Source organism: Atractosteus spatula, chromosome 1, assembly GCF_055471065.1.
Source record: "Atractosteus spatula isolate fAtrSpa1 chromosome 1, fAtrSpa1.hap1, whole genome shotgun sequence".
NCBI lineage: Eukaryota > Metazoa > Chordata > Actinopteri > Semionotiformes > Lepisosteidae > Atractosteus > Atractosteus spatula.
The window spans coordinates 45,449,759-45,466,413 of record NC_142706.1 but is presented as its reverse complement, the minus strand read 5'-3'; the positions used below and the strand labels follow the sequence as shown (position 1 = coordinate 45,466,413).

Sequence of the window (16,655 nt, the reverse complement as noted above, 5' to 3'; positions counted from 1 at the left end):
GATTTTCTTCTTTGGACAGGAGTTCTGTGAACACTTAAAGCCAATAGAAAAAAAATAAATTATCAGTCTATTGGTTGTAGCTGGAAAAAATTTAAACAAAATAGAAAAGTTGTTGTCGTTTTAAGAATCCAGCACGTCTGTTCCGGGTCTTTAAGAAGTAGACTACAGTAGACAAAATACTTGAAGTAACGGTACAGGTGAAGAGTGTAAACTGAACGACGCTTCGGGTTTACAGCGTGCATCGCTTCCTAATGGATGCAACATTAAGATGTTCTTTAAAGTAGAACTGACTTTAAAATTGGTCATCTGTTCTGGTTGAAAATATATATTGCATGTCAGAACTGATCTAGTTCTTCGAATGATCAGGTGTAGCATCGAAAGCCCCGGTAACTAGAACTGGCAGGGAAGCCGAGGAACCAACCGATGAAGGCATTATGACCAATCAGCTCTGATTAGGGCTAGCGAAACAGCTCTATCAAGTTATGAAGGAATGCCTTTTATTAATTATTATTATCATTGTTGTTGTTGTTGCTGTTAGTTTTACTATTATAAGTGGAATAAGCTGAGTCCTAAACATAGAATACTCGATTTGAATAGATTATTATCGAGAAAATTAAGTATCCCTAGTCTGTTTTTTTAATTGATAATCGTCTACGGTCGGAGAAACTTAATCCTTTGTTTTTATAATACTACCTCCCGACAACTTAATCTGCGTAACTATATTTTTTTATTAAAAGCGAAAATATGGCAATCTTGCTCAATCGTAAAACAAATTTTGATTAGGTAGTAGATACACAATGATAATTTTCATACAGTTTCAATATAACTTCTTGCTTAATTGGAGTATTGTGTATTAATCATTGTTGGAAATTACAGAAAAGTGTCTTATTTCACCATCTTTTTTCCCGATTCCCAGCAGGAAAACCTTAACAGACCTCATAAGCAATTATAGCTATATTTGATTATCTACAATGTACAAACATTTAAAAAATGTAAAAGAAAGCCTATTAAAGCCATTGTAAGAAAGGACACTGAAAGAGTCTGATTAAAATCTAATAGCTATTACATTGCAGATTGTAAGCTGCTGCTGGTGTCAGGTTCTGAATGCAAAGCTGTAGACTGACTCCCCTGGGCTCGGCCCTCTGATGGGCTAATCATGTTCTCCCCTACCAAAATTACAGCTGATTGTTCTACCCATTATTTTTCCCAACTTTTAATTTCTGCTTTCCAAAGGATCATTGCCCGCGGTAATTGCAAAGGACCTGTCCTTGTATGTGTCACCAGCCTTCCAGGAAAAAAAATCTAATTTTGCTAGACTTTACTTCCCAGTTTCACTTTTTGGCAGTCAACTGACAAAAAGGAGTCTGCTTGGCACCCCCTGTGTAAAATAAATGATAATAGAAAAGCCTTAGAAAATAAGAAAACAAAAGAATTATACATTTTGTGAATACAATTAGATTCATAATGTAATTGCTTCTCCAGAATAAAAACGCTGTCTTAATTAAGAAATCGATATTTCACTGAAAGGGTATTAAGGTGTTTATCACATCATTATTTCAATAAATAATTGAGATTTTCTGTATGGTTAAGACTTAAGGTGACTCTTGCCAAGGAAACTTTAGGGGTATAATGTAGAATACTGTTTGTATTTTAATATAAAATATATAATACATTGTACATATATGGGATGGTTTGAATTGTGTTGAAGAAAGTATGATATAATGCAATTGTTCCTAATCAAATGCTGGACTCATATTACTTATTAAGTTGCGTGTGAAACCTGATTAAAGCTGATAATGTGACCGACGCATCTACTTTCAAATTAAATATTACTGTTAAAATGCTTTAAAGAGACAGCTATAGAGCGGTTTAATTTCGCTCTAAAGGAAGAAAAAAAACAATCGTATGCCTGCGACCGTGTTGTGCAATATTACGTGCTTGTAATTATTTAAAGAAACTATCATTATCATCGCACACACCAACACGCCCAGAGACATCCAAAAAAATCAGCCTATTTAGATGCTTTCCAGTTGAGTGGAGGTGTGCTGAAACAGAGCTGACAGCTAAGTATATCACAAGCAACATCATTCTTCACTCTTCTCTCGCCTCTGCTCTCCCTCTCTAGCTCTTGGACGGAGATTACAGGCTATTAGAGGCACGGGATTAATTTGTAGCCAATTACAATCCACAGCTGAATATGAATGCGTAAATAAGGTGCAGTCGGCGCGCGTGTGTTTGCGAGAGGGAGGGGGCGACATAAACTGCGGAGGGTCCTGAGGGGACGGTTAAAAACCAAAAGAGGAACAGAGCAGGGGAGACCAGCATCCTATAGTGGACCACCACCTTCTGACTTCATTGTGGAATCCTGTGACAAGTAGGCTGCTTCTAGGGGGTTTAAGGTACATACAGAAGCGATAGCGGTCTTACATTTTAAATAGGATCCTTTGCCTCTGAACATATTTATTTTTGTTTCAAAAGTTGTGCTCGTGCAGTTGAAAGGGACCTAGTGCTCGCTCCTTTCCGGGAGCCATGAATGTGAGTAGGGACAAGGTTCAGGTGGGTGACATCTCTATCGCTCCAGCAGCGCCTGCTGTGGCAGCCCCGGCGGCGGTGACCGCTTCAGACACGCTGCCGTGCAGCATTCACGCAGAGAGCATGGACAGTCACGGCGATCAGAGGCTCCCCAGCAACGAGCTGCCCGTTTTCTCCTGCCCTGGCAGCAGAGAGAGGCAGCAGGCGGACAATCAAGGCAATTCGCCCGGGCAAGAGGTGGCCGTGGTGGCACCCCCCACAGTTCACAGGACCACCTCTTTTTCGGTTCTTGACATTTTGGATCCCAACAAATTTACCAGCAAAAAGCGACACTCTACTGCCATCCTCTACAGAAACAGCAGCGACTTCTCTCTCGGGTCAGAGAACAGAGGTGGCGAAGATTCCGCACTTGCAGACCACAAATCGCACTCGGAAGATTACGACAAGTGCAAAAAATCGACAGATTTAATCAGTGAGTATCTTATAAATGTTTTTTAATTGTTAAATAACAATACGTGTCTTTGGAGTTAGACGTCAGACGGCAGTGTCTAAACTTTGCGTTTTAACTCTTAAAAGTTAAAGTAATATTAAATAAGCCTGGCATTCAAATTATTATACGTAAAATTCAAAATGTAGTCTTTCACAATTACTTGAACACACGTACATATATGGCCTGTGTTTATGTATAGACTGCAGATTTTTATAACCACCTAAAGTTGGTGAAGTGAAGCCTTACTGACTGATCACAGGTGCACCTACAGTAAGGGGATAAAGAAATGGTAAACTTTGTTTACGGCATACACTGTGACAAAATCGCGCCGCGGCAGAATTACACCTATTTATGAGTTAAGGTATAAATGAAACAATCTTTGTTGAATCAATAAAACAGATTTGAAAAATCTGATACACTCCATTTCTAAAAAATAAAAGTAAGTAGAAGAGGAACTCGTATTCTTAACTTACTACGTTAGTCGCACAATCAAAAACAGACTCATGGATAATACAAATGTCTATTTTAGGCCTAATGACCGTTTCCAAATAGTACATAACTGTTTTAAGGTTAATTTGCGGTTTTGTGTGCAATTGATGCTCAAATGCACTTTTTCATCAATTTGAAAATTTAAAATAAAAAAACGAGCTTTTTTGTGAGTAGTGTTATGGTTCAGGTCGGAAAAGTGAAGGATAGCCGAATGGTAAAGTTAGAATAGTCTTGCAATAGGCCTACTTATTTATCCTGTTTGAAGTTGTTTGGTTATCATTGGAACACCGCAATCTCACAGACATCTCTCCAGCTGGTTTGTTGTATTGCTCTAGGCGACAGATTCAATTTTCTTCCTGTCCCCCGGCCTTTTTTAGGACGAATCAGACTAATTGTGACAAAACGCTGGTTATCTCTAGAAAAACAATTAAATTTCTTCGATTACATTTAAGGTAAAATGTGCTTAGCAGCGTTAAAGAGGCTGGATAATGGGGAAAATCGCCCCAGAGTGGCATGTAGGACTGGCCTGGTCGATATTCTATTATCGAATTGTGCATATCTCTTTCAGGCAGCTTGCAAACTCCTCTCCAACATCTAAATTATAGGGTCAAAATTCGGATAATTACTCGATTAAAACCTATTACACTTATTAAGGGATGCTATTGATCGTGGATTGCCTTCGACCCAAAGAACCTGCTCTTGGCCGTATCAAAATTTAAGACGAGGCCTAAGGTGCGGGTCCTGCAATAGTAAATAGTACAATCGTTACAAATATTTACACCAACAAAATCGAATATGTATAATCCATCATGATCATAATTCATATTTAATATGTAAACTCGAATTCAACATCACAAACCATAAAACAACTTCGAAACTGAAGTGAGCTACTTCATGACTCTTTGGCGCCAGAACTATAGGCTAAATGTAACCCTAAATTGATCTCGACTGGCAATTTCAGAGCAACCTCTTTAAAGAGTAAACCTGCCTCAGAAAACTAAGCAATAGAGGAAAAGAAACAACCGTCGGAAAATTTAAGTAACTTATTATAAAATGTTTTACATTTTTAAACAATTAAAATACATTGAAAGGCGCGTAGATTAAAGAAGCATGTGAACACCACTTTTTGATTTAAATACTCAATAAATATTGAAATAATATTTGAAAATAAGTTTAATTTTATTTTTTTACTGTTGCTCTAAATTCTCAGGTAATCAATTTAAATAGTGTAGTGATGATGTACGAAAGCTAATGGCTACTTTTTTTAATAAATAAACGAATGTTAATACTGCTTTTCCAGATAAAAACTACCCAAGAACTTTTGGGTTTGTCCCCCAGTTAAATTCAAACGATATTTTTTTTTTGTTGGATTTCCCGTTAATCGGTATATAATATGATCCATTATGAATTAAATGATCGTTAATTAGTTTCAGTATTAGAAAAACAGGGTTTAATTGGTTTGCCACATTTCTTCCAATCAATAGAAACTAATTAGAACATCTTTATAACTATTATAAATTAAAAATGAAATTGGGAAAACGAAGCAAAAGCATATTGCGAATTAAGTTTAGATGATATTAAAATCGTCACTAAGAAACGGTTAATATGTGCGAGTCTCTCTCCAACTCCAGTGTTGAATTTGTTCCTGCGCACTGTGCATCTTTTTAAAAAAGAACTTTTCAAACAGGAAAATAATATTCTAAAGAAACAGGGTTTGAAAATTATGTCCCGAAACGTAAGAATAAACATACGATTTAAATTAGTCTTTTCTAAAATATAGAAAACACGTACGTTTCGTTATTCGTGGCGCTTACTAGTGCAGTATTTCGTGAAATATAGTTTGTGTAAAGTTTTACTTGCTTACATTTTGTTTTGACGTTTAAATTCACTGTAAATGTTAAATGCCGTTTCCCTTTCTATTTTCAGAAGATGGGGTATTGTATAAGTCCGATGAAGGTGAAAATGATTTTAGCCGGAGCACTCACACTCCAGAGAGTGAAATTCAAGACGAGGAGTTGTGTAGCGAGGAGAGTAGTAGCGCTCTGCCTAGTAATGTGGACTCGGAGCTTGTCCACCATGAAGAGGAGGACTCGGTTACGCGGAGCTCGAGCCCAGGTGTCCAGCAAACACAACAAGCAGGACAGAACGGCCAGAGCCAACAGTCCAAGCCCAAAAGAAAGCGCACTGGTTCGGACTCCAAGTCGGGAAAACCCCGGCGGGCCCGGACAGCCTTCACCTACGAACAGCTAGTAGCACTGGAGAACAAATTTAAGTCCACTCGATACCTGTCTGTGTGCGAGAGGCTCAACCTAGCTCTCTCCCTCAGTTTGACAGAGACCCAAGTAAAAATCTGGTTCCAGAACCGCCGGACGAAGTGGAAGAAACAGAATCCCGGTGCAGATACAAGCGCCCCAACGGGTGGCAACGGTGGGGGACCAAACGGGCCGGGCAGCGGCTTAAATGGGGGTCTGAGTCCATTGAGCCCTTCTCCCCCGATGGGTGGCCCACTTTCAATGCACACAAGTTACCCAGGTCACACGCCAAGCGGGCTGGTCTGTACCGCCCAGTTGCCCTTTCTGCCGAGTCACGCAGTCCTGTCGCCTTTCGTTTTAGGATCACAGACTTACGGGGCTCCGGCGTTTTATACCCCGCACTTGTAAATAAATACTGAAGGAAATGACTTGTATGCATTTACATGACATACAAAGCCGAACCTGTGTGATATAAAAAAAAAAGTTGTTAAATGCAGTTTAATACAATGCATCCTATGACTTAAAGGAGAAGGACAAGACAAGCTGTGATAAAGAGATTCTGGATCTTAAAAAAGTTGAGCAATAGCAACTTTAAAGACTGCTGAATGCATCAAATGCTACAAGGAAGGACATGACTAATTTTGTGTCGTCTTCTTCCAAGCATATCTTTTTTTTAAGGACATTTAAAATTTATACGACGAATTCGTCCTGCAGTCCGTATGGACAATTACTTTTATGCCGTCAAGTGGGGATTCTTTTTGATTACAATGTAAAACATTAAAATGTCTCTGGGCCACGTGTGTACAGTAAATGTAAATGGTAAACGAATATGTAAACGTTTAGCCTCATCTATTAAACGCAGTTTTGTAAAGACCAGATCAACTGAATGGATAAAAACATACCGATCAAGTCATTAAATTATTTAAAAAGTGTTTTTATATCATTACATACCTGGAATGGCTTGTAATAATTTATATAAGTAGATATAAATAATTGTTTAAATAAAATGTAAAATGTTTGTCTGACACTTGTAAAGAATGTTTTTAATGTACCCACTTATTCTCAGGGTAGCTTTATTAAAAACTGGCTGTTCAATACTTCTGTTGCGTTAAAAAAAACTAAAAGAGGAAAGCTAAAAACAGAATAAAGCGTTATACGAAAATATTTTTGAGTTATTTTCGTGATTGATAAGTCTGTAAAAGAAAGTAGAAAATTGTTTCTCTGCATTCTTCAAATGCACTGTATATTTCTAATTATATACTTAAAATTTAGTTTTATTGTAGACAAAAAGTGATGCTCTTTATTGATATGAATATTGGAACTTTAAACTTGCGACCAAACAAAGAAAATCAATAAACATCTTAAATATGTTGTAAGCGGCGGCTTTATTATTGCCATTTATTTGGGTTTTAAATGTTGAATGTTTCCAATATTTTTCAATGTACATTTTGTTTTCGTTACTTTTAATTCCCATCTTTACAAAAATGTCACTTTATTTTTTATTATTCGTGGGGATTCCGCCGTTATAGAAATGAATATAGTTATATGGTTCAAAGGTGTCTAAAAGTTATGTCCCTTACTGACAAGTAGGAATAGAGATTTTCAACGTTCATCATTTTTGTACCGCACTGTTACCTATGCTTTAACTAAACAAACACGATATGTGCTTGAATGCAAAATTCGTGTTAATATATAAAGCATTGGACATTTGGGGAATTCAACTGATACGACTTGATGCTACATTTAAGAGATAAACTGTACAATTGAGCACAAAAAACCTATACAGTACGTTGGTGTGAACGGACAGTATACTTAGGTAATTAACGGGTTAAATAATTTCACGGAGTTACGGAATATGTGAAATGAAATATCAGAAGTATTAAAGTCAGTTAGGGTTTTATTTAATATGACTTGACTGCGTGAATGTATTCTGGAGCCTGTACTATTGCCAATACAATTTGCCGTAGTCAAACATCCCTGTGACAGCATTAAATGATATCTTTCTAATCCTATTAGTTTCTCCCTCTTGTTTGCTTCCGTGAGTGAGCATTTTTGACAACCTTTTACAGCGAGTAATGACACTTGAAGCGTGGAGATGTTATAATTTTTGACAGGGAAATTACATCTCTTCACAGACGCTGATATCCTGAAATGTAAATAGACTTGGGACAAGCGAAGAAGTTATTACGCTGTGAATTCCGAGATGCGTCTAAACGCAAACAGAGAATGAGGGTTTTGAAATACCACTAGGGGGAGTATGTTGAAAACAGTCAAGGGAAAATACTGTAATAAAAAATATGGAGCAGGTCCATGTGTTTCTTCCCAGTGTAAGTTTTTGGTGATCATGCTTTTGGTCCTAGGCTTTTTGTGAATATTTTAATTCATGTGAAGTGTTAAAAGAAATGTACACCTGCCGAAGACGTTTCATAGCAGTTTGGCTGTTTACATACAGTATATCATATAAAATAACATTTGTGATATACTGTTAAACGACTATCAAATCTTAACGGATTTCTCGAGTTTTAATACTGGCTCAAAAATAAAAGTAGTAATTTTCGTAAATGTAGAAATTTAATACCTTTCAGTTTCTTCAGCGTATTCGGAACATGTATCACCTTTTACCCATGCATACTATAGCGGGCTACAGTATATTCAGAGGATTAAATTACATCTTAAGTCTCTTTTCTTTTATTTATTGAATAATATTCGCTATATAAACAATGTCAGTCCTATTTGTCAGTAGAAAAACTGTCATGCATTCTGCTCTTAAATGAAGATTTATGTGGCGAACCCAAAACCTGCTAGTAGAGCTATCAGGGCAAACAGTGTTGTCAATTGAAATCATTCACAATGTATATATTACAAATGAGAAAACACAAAGCCTTTAACCCGTAAACAAATCTAGTATTCAAATGTAGTACAGCCAGACACATTACTTCATTTTCGAACTAATAATCAGAATACTTAGCGTAATTAATTTCACCGTGACGTCTTATCATTAAAAATAGATAGTAGATCTTGATTACCGTTTTATTATTGAATTCACATCTCGTCTTTGTCTTCACATCAGCTAGAAATTCTGTAAAAAATCGGGGTATTTTTATTTTCACAGACCAAAAGTTTTTATATATACAAACACTGGACTTAATAAGGAACCTGCTGCTATTTTGATTATCTCAAAATTTACAATATTGTATAAGCACTTAGTTTTTTAAAATAGTTTGTGTTAAAAATAATTTTACTGTTTATTTTTGTTGTCTATATTCTGTTTTTCTCTTTAGCTGGTCCTCTTTAGGCAGCAGACTTATTAATAAAAGTAGCTACACGTTGCATATTACGGAATATAAATTGCGGGTAGTGGGTAGTAGGTAATGCCTCGATTACAGGGTAATATTTTGCTGGCTATAATAAACAGTTTTAGTTATGTAATTATATGAGTTTGACTCTTTGATCCAAGTTTACGTTTTACTTAGAATGGGATTTTGAGCCGTGTGGAAAACAAGCCATCAAGAACCTAAAGCCTAATTTTAAGGTATTCGTCAAAGGTTTGTATTGTGAAATGAGTGAATATATAAACCAAATTCTAGAGTATATGTATATAAAGTAAGCAACTCATTTGAAAAAAAAAACATCGAAGCTTCAAAGACGTGGTAAAGTCAAACGTTTTTTACAGTCGCTCGGAAACTGTTAAATAGACATGATAATAATTGCTGCTAAGGCAACAAATTGCATACTTTAAAAGACAATTTCACTTAATCATAGTGAAGTCTTCCATTTAAAGCAAAAGCAGCATTCATGTAACAAGGAGAAACGTAAACATTTTATATAAACTATCGCTTTATGACAGACCTTGAAATTATGTTGGTAGTGATTAAAGAATGAAAGCAGGTGGTAGCATTTTACAATAACTGAATATAGGAATATAGAAAAACTCCTCGCCTGACAAGATGATTTAAACAAGGAACTGGACTGAGAGGAAAGACTTCCCATCATTTACACCAATTCTTGTTCATGTTCTTGCATTCACTCAGGCTTTCAGAACAGCAGACCTGCTTCATGTTGAAGGAAATCTCTAGAAATAGGGCATATACAGGACAATAAACAATTGACACTGGAGCCCAAGGCCTTGCACAAACCCTTTTAGGGAATAGCTAGAAATCAATGTTTTTTCTATCAAAATAGCTGAATGAAAACAATTACTGTCCAGTTTAGTACCCACACAACCAGGTATGAGTGTGACTAGCTGGAAATGGTAATTAAAAATACCCATAACAAGAATTGCACAGCCTTACATTACTTTTACTGTTTATAATTTTATATTGAAACCATACTATAATTAAAATAATGCAAGCTGACCTGTCCAGCCAGAAATTGTAGTACTATTGGCAAGATCATACCAACACAGAGGCTGAATGTCAAGATTTGAATGGGCACACTCTGGGATCACAGCGTCAGTTATTTTACTCGCGTTCAAATCAAGTTACCGCTTTGTAAGTCTGATTGGTGGCAAGCTTGGTTTTCTCACTTTGTACATCAGAGATGCGCTGTGCCAACCTAGCACAGGAAGAAGTACCAAGAGGTCAGACCTGCTCAAAGAGACTCGTCTCCTTTTGGGTTTCATAATACTCACCCTCCCCAGCCTATGACTTGCAAACTGTTACTTTTGGACATAATATTTTAATGCCTGATTCAATTAGGTAATTAAGAAGTGGAATGAGAGCCAGAGGACTATCAGGAGCAGCAGTTAGTGGCTCAGTCTTAAGTGTAACAGTCGTCCTTCCTGTTATCAAAAGGAAGTTGTAGGTCACAGCAGCCCGGATCCTATCCTGGAAGTACAGCATATAAGATGGGAAGGAGAACACGATGCTGCTCTCCTCCTGCATGGTCCACCACAGGGCCAAGGAGAACGAGCCAATTTAGGGCCAAGTTAACCCGAACAATGGAGAAACCCAGTGTAATCCCACTTCAAAAACACACAGTATACACCCTGGGCCCTTCAGCTATGAGGCTGCAGGGTTAAGTGCCATGATATCATACCAACTCCTTCAGAGTAATGTGACCGACTGGAGATGCGAGATGTACAGTAGCTGCTACTCTCAGTCCTGCTTACATGTACAATTACCATTCAACATGACAAGATTAAAAAAAAACATTTATTGTATCATTCTAAACCCATAGCATGGGCATCGTACAAAAGGGCTGCCATCCAATGTCCTCGCAGGTTCAAACAGCGTTGTGCCAGAACATTATGGATAATGTGTAGTTCAACACAGAACAGTCAAAGGGGAGGCATTTACTATCTACCACAATAAAGGTATTACAACAATATAAACATGCCTTCTAAAAAATAATTTCATTGGTACCTTAAAAATGCACTTTATAAAACATGTATTGATTTATAAGTTATATATAAAGCAAAAGCAACCCAAAGAACACAACAGTCTACTTACATTTGCACCTAAGACAAACTGTTACAAAAATATTAACAATATCCACATTAAAAATGAATCAATAATGCACGTTTTCTATTAAATACAACAAAAATGAACTTTGTAATTTTAAATTGTTTTTTTCATGATAATTCAATTCATTGTTCATCACTTTAATTATCACAGTATAAATATGAGTACACACAGTGAAAAAGGTCTGCCTGAGTCGGTATTATTCATTGTTAGTTCCACCCATGCTGCTACAACCACTTCATAACATTGTGGATAAGGTTCTTCTTTCTGTCGCTGCATGTTAATTCAAGGCGTAGTTAAATTGGTTTGAAAACTTTTCATGCTTCCTTTTGTCGATTCGATTCATTGCTTCTGTCACACGTTTCACTGAGCGTCTGCAAAAGAAATTCAGACAGTGAAGTCCAACATATTACAGGGAAATTCTTTTCATCTTAACAAAAATAAATGGAATTCAGTGTGGAGAGCCTAGTGTAAAGCAATAAATAACCCAGGGTGACCAGCCTTGCTCCAGCTTTTTTATTGCTGCAGTATAACAGAACATTTTACCACCTTTTCAGCACCTCCTGATCCTCACTAACACTTGCTGGCTATGAACCTTGCTTCAGTTCTGACTTCTGACCCTGCAGTTTGAAAACTCCAGCTAAAACAAATGCATTTTTTGTGTGTGTGTGGCTGGCTTGGTTAAATGAATGTTTCTGTCGTATACTGTATTATTGGTTTCATATAACATTACGATTCCAAAATAAAACAAGTTTTTAAAACAAATCAGATCTTAAAAAAGGCTGCTTTCTGAAAGCCAGGAAGCAACAATATCAGGCACTTTATATTCATGTAATGGGTTCCATGTGTTTGTTAATAGTTTATACATGTATTTACTTCAGAATCTGAAAACATACCCTTCTGTTCACTTTAAGAGAAAATACCCAATATGTGATTACTAATGTGCTAGAAATCATCATATTTCACCTAAAAAAGCAGTAATGCACTACATTCTATGTCGTTTACAAAACAGGGTAATTTCTATGTACTGGTAATACTAGGGCAGTTTTTTCTTCTTGCAAACTGTGATGACAGTGGTACATGTTAGCGATTTCCAGCAGTCTAGTACTGTATTAATCTTTTTTTTATCTTCCGCTAAAATGTGCCAATAACGATAAGTCACCTGAGGGTGTGGGGTTCTTAAAAATTGCTGCTAGGTTCCATGGTTAGCCTCGCTGCACTGATTCTAGACAAGCAAGGAGCTGAAAAAATGCCTGCCAGGAAAATTCCTGAATTAAATAAAAATTGCACAGTTTTAAGTACAAGTGCTTGAACATGGATTTTCCCTGCAGCAACTACACAGAAGAGTAAAAAAAAAAATCAATACTGTAAGATACATAGCAGCTCGAAAAGGACCAGGAGTTGATGAAATCCTTGCTAGCACAGAGGAGCAGTTAGCGGAATCCCCCGAGCTGCAGGGCTGTTAAATTAAGAAAAGCACAGGTGCCACTGCAGTTCAAGTACAGTGTAAATTGTGAAGAACAAGGCCAGGCTTCTGTCCTGCCCCTGTGTCCTAGTATACTGCCCGAGCTCCAGTACTACCAAGCCACCTCTTGCTGTGAATAAACTGTGGTCACACTTGGGACTTTTTTTCTGGCCTTCACCGATGCTTTAGCGCCTGAAATAGCACTGCTTTATTACTTGTAAATATAAAGTTAATTTCTGTGGTTTGAAGGGAAGAAGGTTTTTGCCATCTTTAATATACTGTCATTCCCTCCCCCCTCCCCTCCACAGACAACTTGTTACATCGGTTTTTGACAACGCATCTCTGTGTGCATTGAAGGGACACGGCTATCTTGGAATGTGAGTGTTGTTCAATTTTGCAAAGTGCAAAGACATTCAAAATGTATGTGCATGCTGACATTTACAAACACCTGCTGGAGCCATGACATGTGTGCTCTATTCTTCTCCTTATGAACACACACGTCTTCATGATTTGCATTTTCAATTAGTTATCCTGCTTTTTGGTTCTTTTCATTGGGGTTACAATGATTTGTACGCCTACTGGAACCTCTTCAGAAAAGAGAACGCACTAATAAATTAAGTAACTTTCACACATCCTGTATTTCACGAAATAAGAATTTCTTTACTAAGGATATTAGATTTTTTTTAAACGAAAGATTTGAAAGAAAGCAGATTCAACTCATGCTAGCATAAATTATTTGACATGATATATACACAGTACCAAAAGAAACCTTTCACTTCTAACTAAAAAAATACATAAAGTTATTATGAGGAAAATAAACAAAATTAGTAGCAGGTGCACTACAACATTCAAGTTGAACACATCAGGGCAGATCAATGTGAACGTCAAGCTGTATATCTGTGATCCATGGTTTGCAGCAGTTTGCACAAGCAGTTTTGTAGGATTCTGTCTCATATCTCTTGTAGAACCTGAACAAGCATGTGTCTGTCCTCTGGTGTCTGAGCCATAGGTGCCACATCACTCCAGCTCATCCCACAGAGGTCAGTGTGACTCACGTCTGCTGAGCAGGGTATCCACGGCAGAACTGTCACATTGTCATCTCGCAGGAAAGCCAGTGTTACAAAAGCAACAGGAGGAAGAGCAATGTCCTATTGGAATGTTGTTATTAAGGTTGTCATTAACCACTATACTGTAAGTGCAATTCTCTGCTAACTAGACACACCGGGACAGAACACCCCACTCGGTTCTCAAAGTTGATCTTGGTAAGCTATTGTGACTCCTGAGCTACCAGATCAAGTTGTATCACTGACAGACTGTGTTTGACTGCAATGTCTTGCCAGGTTAGAAATGTTTTGGTGTTAACGCCCCAGACAGTGAGTGACGGTGCACTGACTCACCACAGGCCCCAACATCCTGATGGTACAAAGTAAATGTTCTCTTAACAAGCGGATCAGATTGGTTTCTTTCTGTGTTCTCCCATCTTAATTTTCAACAGGTTAAATCAAACAATTTTCATAAGCTGTTATTGTGATGAAATGGTGCTTGCACATTGTGGGTTAATGTTATTTAATTAATATATAGCAGGATCTCATTTGTAGCCAGTCTTGTTGAATTCAGTAATCTTGTATTGTATCCAACTCACACTCTTCAAGAAATGCACCTATTCATGACTTAAAGATGATCACTAATGCTTAAAAGTGAAAGAGAATAAAAGTGGCAGGAAAAGACCCTGAAATCCCTTCTTCAAAACTATAATGAGACGAAAATTTCAGTTTCATCTATAATTTCACTGAAGCTTAGTGTGAACTTGTTACTGCTCCACGGTTTTCGTGACACTTCACACCTGGTGAGAATTGATACTGTATGACAAGGTAGTATTAACAGCTCTTACTTGTTGAACACTTTTTTCTGTAGCCTAGAGCGAGCTGTGTTGGATTTCTGCTTCAGGTCGGTCAGATTGGGATACTTCTTCTTCTTGCCTTTGCCCTTGGACCCTTTCTTGCCCTTCCCAAAGCTCTTTGAGGAGCCCAGGTCCACACCAGTGGCTGCTTCAATCTCTCTCATCAGTTCCGGGTCTCGCCAGTCTGTCCAAAAGACACAACAGTAAGATGTAACTCCCAGCACTACTAAACTATTTAAGAGCCTTTTTCGAAGCATAGCTGTCAGTGTAAGTAAAAAGGCAATTATAAAAATTTTCTCTTACCAGTGGTATAGCGGTAATAGAGCGTGTCAGGGCAGTGATAATTTAAAAAAATATATTTTAACCTTTGGAGACATCTCATTCCAGCGCAAGCTAACTAAAGTGGCTCATCACCATTTTCCTAAAACACTTAAAAGTATACATAAGTACCTAAGTAAATTAAGCCAAATACCGAATTCCATTACTGGTCAGAAGGAGATAAGAGCGCCATACATGATCAAACCCTTTTGTAAAAGATAGATGTATGTTAAAAAATAGTTTGGCACGCCATTTATGCTGTAATGCTGAAGTAACAACATTCAGGTTAACAATGGCTACATAAAAACAGAGAAATATATCATTTTTCAAAACATTTCCTTCAAACTTCAAAAGTGTGATGAAAATACATTGTTGTCTGGCATGTACCCTTGGAATGATTGTAAAGGTGGGAAACTCGTGTGCAAAATCTGCTCATCTGTGACAGAACTCTGTCTTAAAGACTCAAGGTTTGAGGCTTTCCAATGAATGGCACTCGTTTAGCGTAACCTATAGTGGGCAAAACAGAAGTGGTCGTTTAAAATCACTCAGAAAAAAATTACAGAACACAGTCAACTGCTCCTATCAGAGAGCTTAAATAACCTTTGAAATGTGCCTGAAGAGAATGTAAAAAGTTTTTGCTTTTCAGCCTTTAAAATCCAGTCTATTTAAAGGCTGTGTACAGCGTTAAGGAGTCCAAAAATGCTGCTCGATATTCACCTTTTGTTAAGTCCGAGTGTTTGTAACATAATCACAAAACAAAATTACTGCTACACCACTGTCTCTTACCATTTTTATACATGATCAGAAGAATTACTCATTAAGCACAAGTGTATAGAATAGATTAAACTACATCAACTATAAAGTTAAATCTGGGCTCTGTTCTGTACTTTGTTCTTTGGGTCATGATAAAATAGTTAATCACATAAGTGTAACAAGTGCACCACTACAACATACTATAGTTTAGTTTCAGAAAGCTTGCAAAAATAACATATAAATAATAATATACTAAATAACATTTAAAAAGAAAACTGCTGTGTTAGTTTTGATCAACCGCACGTAGAAGAAAATTTGGTTTGTTGTTGTTAAAACGTCCAAGGGACCACCGCTATCCTTAACCCAAGCCATCTAATTATTGCACACTGTCCTTTCTTTCCTGGACTGTTTAATTTTTTAAACTTGTATTAAGTGTGGGCAGCACTGTTCAACATCAGCACCTCTGTTCATCATGACTGGAATTTACTGGACATGTGAAACTCAATAAATTGTTTTCTTTTCATTCTCTTCTTTTTTTACACTAAGTCAAATTCTTCCCATTTTCAACAACATCAATCAAAAAACAAATGCTGGACTTAAAAACATAAAAACAACTTCTAAAACATATTCAAGTGTTCAACTGGTTAAAATCTCAGTTCTCAGTTTAGGATAATTGGAAAGTGGACACATTTGTGTCAGGGGCACACCGAAAAAATCAGACTCCTTGTCTAACTATCCCTTTTAATCTAGGACATGAAATATATCAATGTACAGTCAAACTACCAATGTCCAATGCTGCATGACGAAAATTTGTACAGTTTGTTCTTATTTAACCTCAGTGTTTCAATGTAGACTATGGTTTGGGTGTTAACAATGATGTACAGAGCAAGATTTATGCCTAAATTGGGTTTAGGGTTAGAATTTCTAACAAATGTACATATTCTGTGAGACAGGTTCAATAATGTGGAGTGGGTGTCATCTGGGTCTTTAGTTT

The 16,655-nt window shown here is 37.1% G+C and overlaps 2 protein-coding genes across 2 annotated transcripts in view; one reads left to right on the top strand and one right to left on the bottom strand.

The window, feature by feature from the left end:
• Positions 1-2,529: 2,529 nt before the first annotated feature.
• Positions 2,530-6,171, top strand: nkx1-2b (NK1 homeobox 2b). The gene is made up of 2 exons (XM_088922482.1): positions 2,530-3,004; positions 5,438-6,171. Exons 1-2 carry the CDS (start codon positions 2,530-2,532, stop codon positions 6,169-6,171), a joined length of 1,209 nt encoding a protein of 402 aa, XP_088778608.1.
• Positions 6,172-10,904: 4,733 nt separating this feature from the next.
• The window catches only part of uvssa (UV-stimulated scaffold protein A), a 43,077-nt gene continuing 37,326 nt past the window's right edge, over positions 10,905-16,655 (bottom strand). The window contains exons 13-14 of the mRNA XM_088932672.1: positions 14,582-14,774; positions 10,905-11,599 (exon numbers count right to left, since the gene is read on the bottom strand). Coding sequence (XP_088788798.1) covers positions 11,506-11,599; positions 14,582-14,774 — 287 coding nt within the window. The 3' untranslated portion in view covers positions 10,905-11,505. The remainder of the gene's footprint in view (positions 11,600-14,581; positions 14,775-16,655) is intronic.

What these genes read in the sequence shown, in the direction of transcription:
- nkx1-2b (XM_088922482.1), top strand. Translation starts at nt 2,530, where the DNA reads ATGAATGTGAGTAGGGACAAGGTTCAGGTGGGTGACATCTCTATCGCT. An exon ending in AAAATCGACAGATTTAATCA is followed by an intron (nt 3,005 to 5,437) that starts GTGAGTATCTTA and finishes TTCTATTTTCAG; the next exon opens with AAGATGGGGTATTGTATAAG.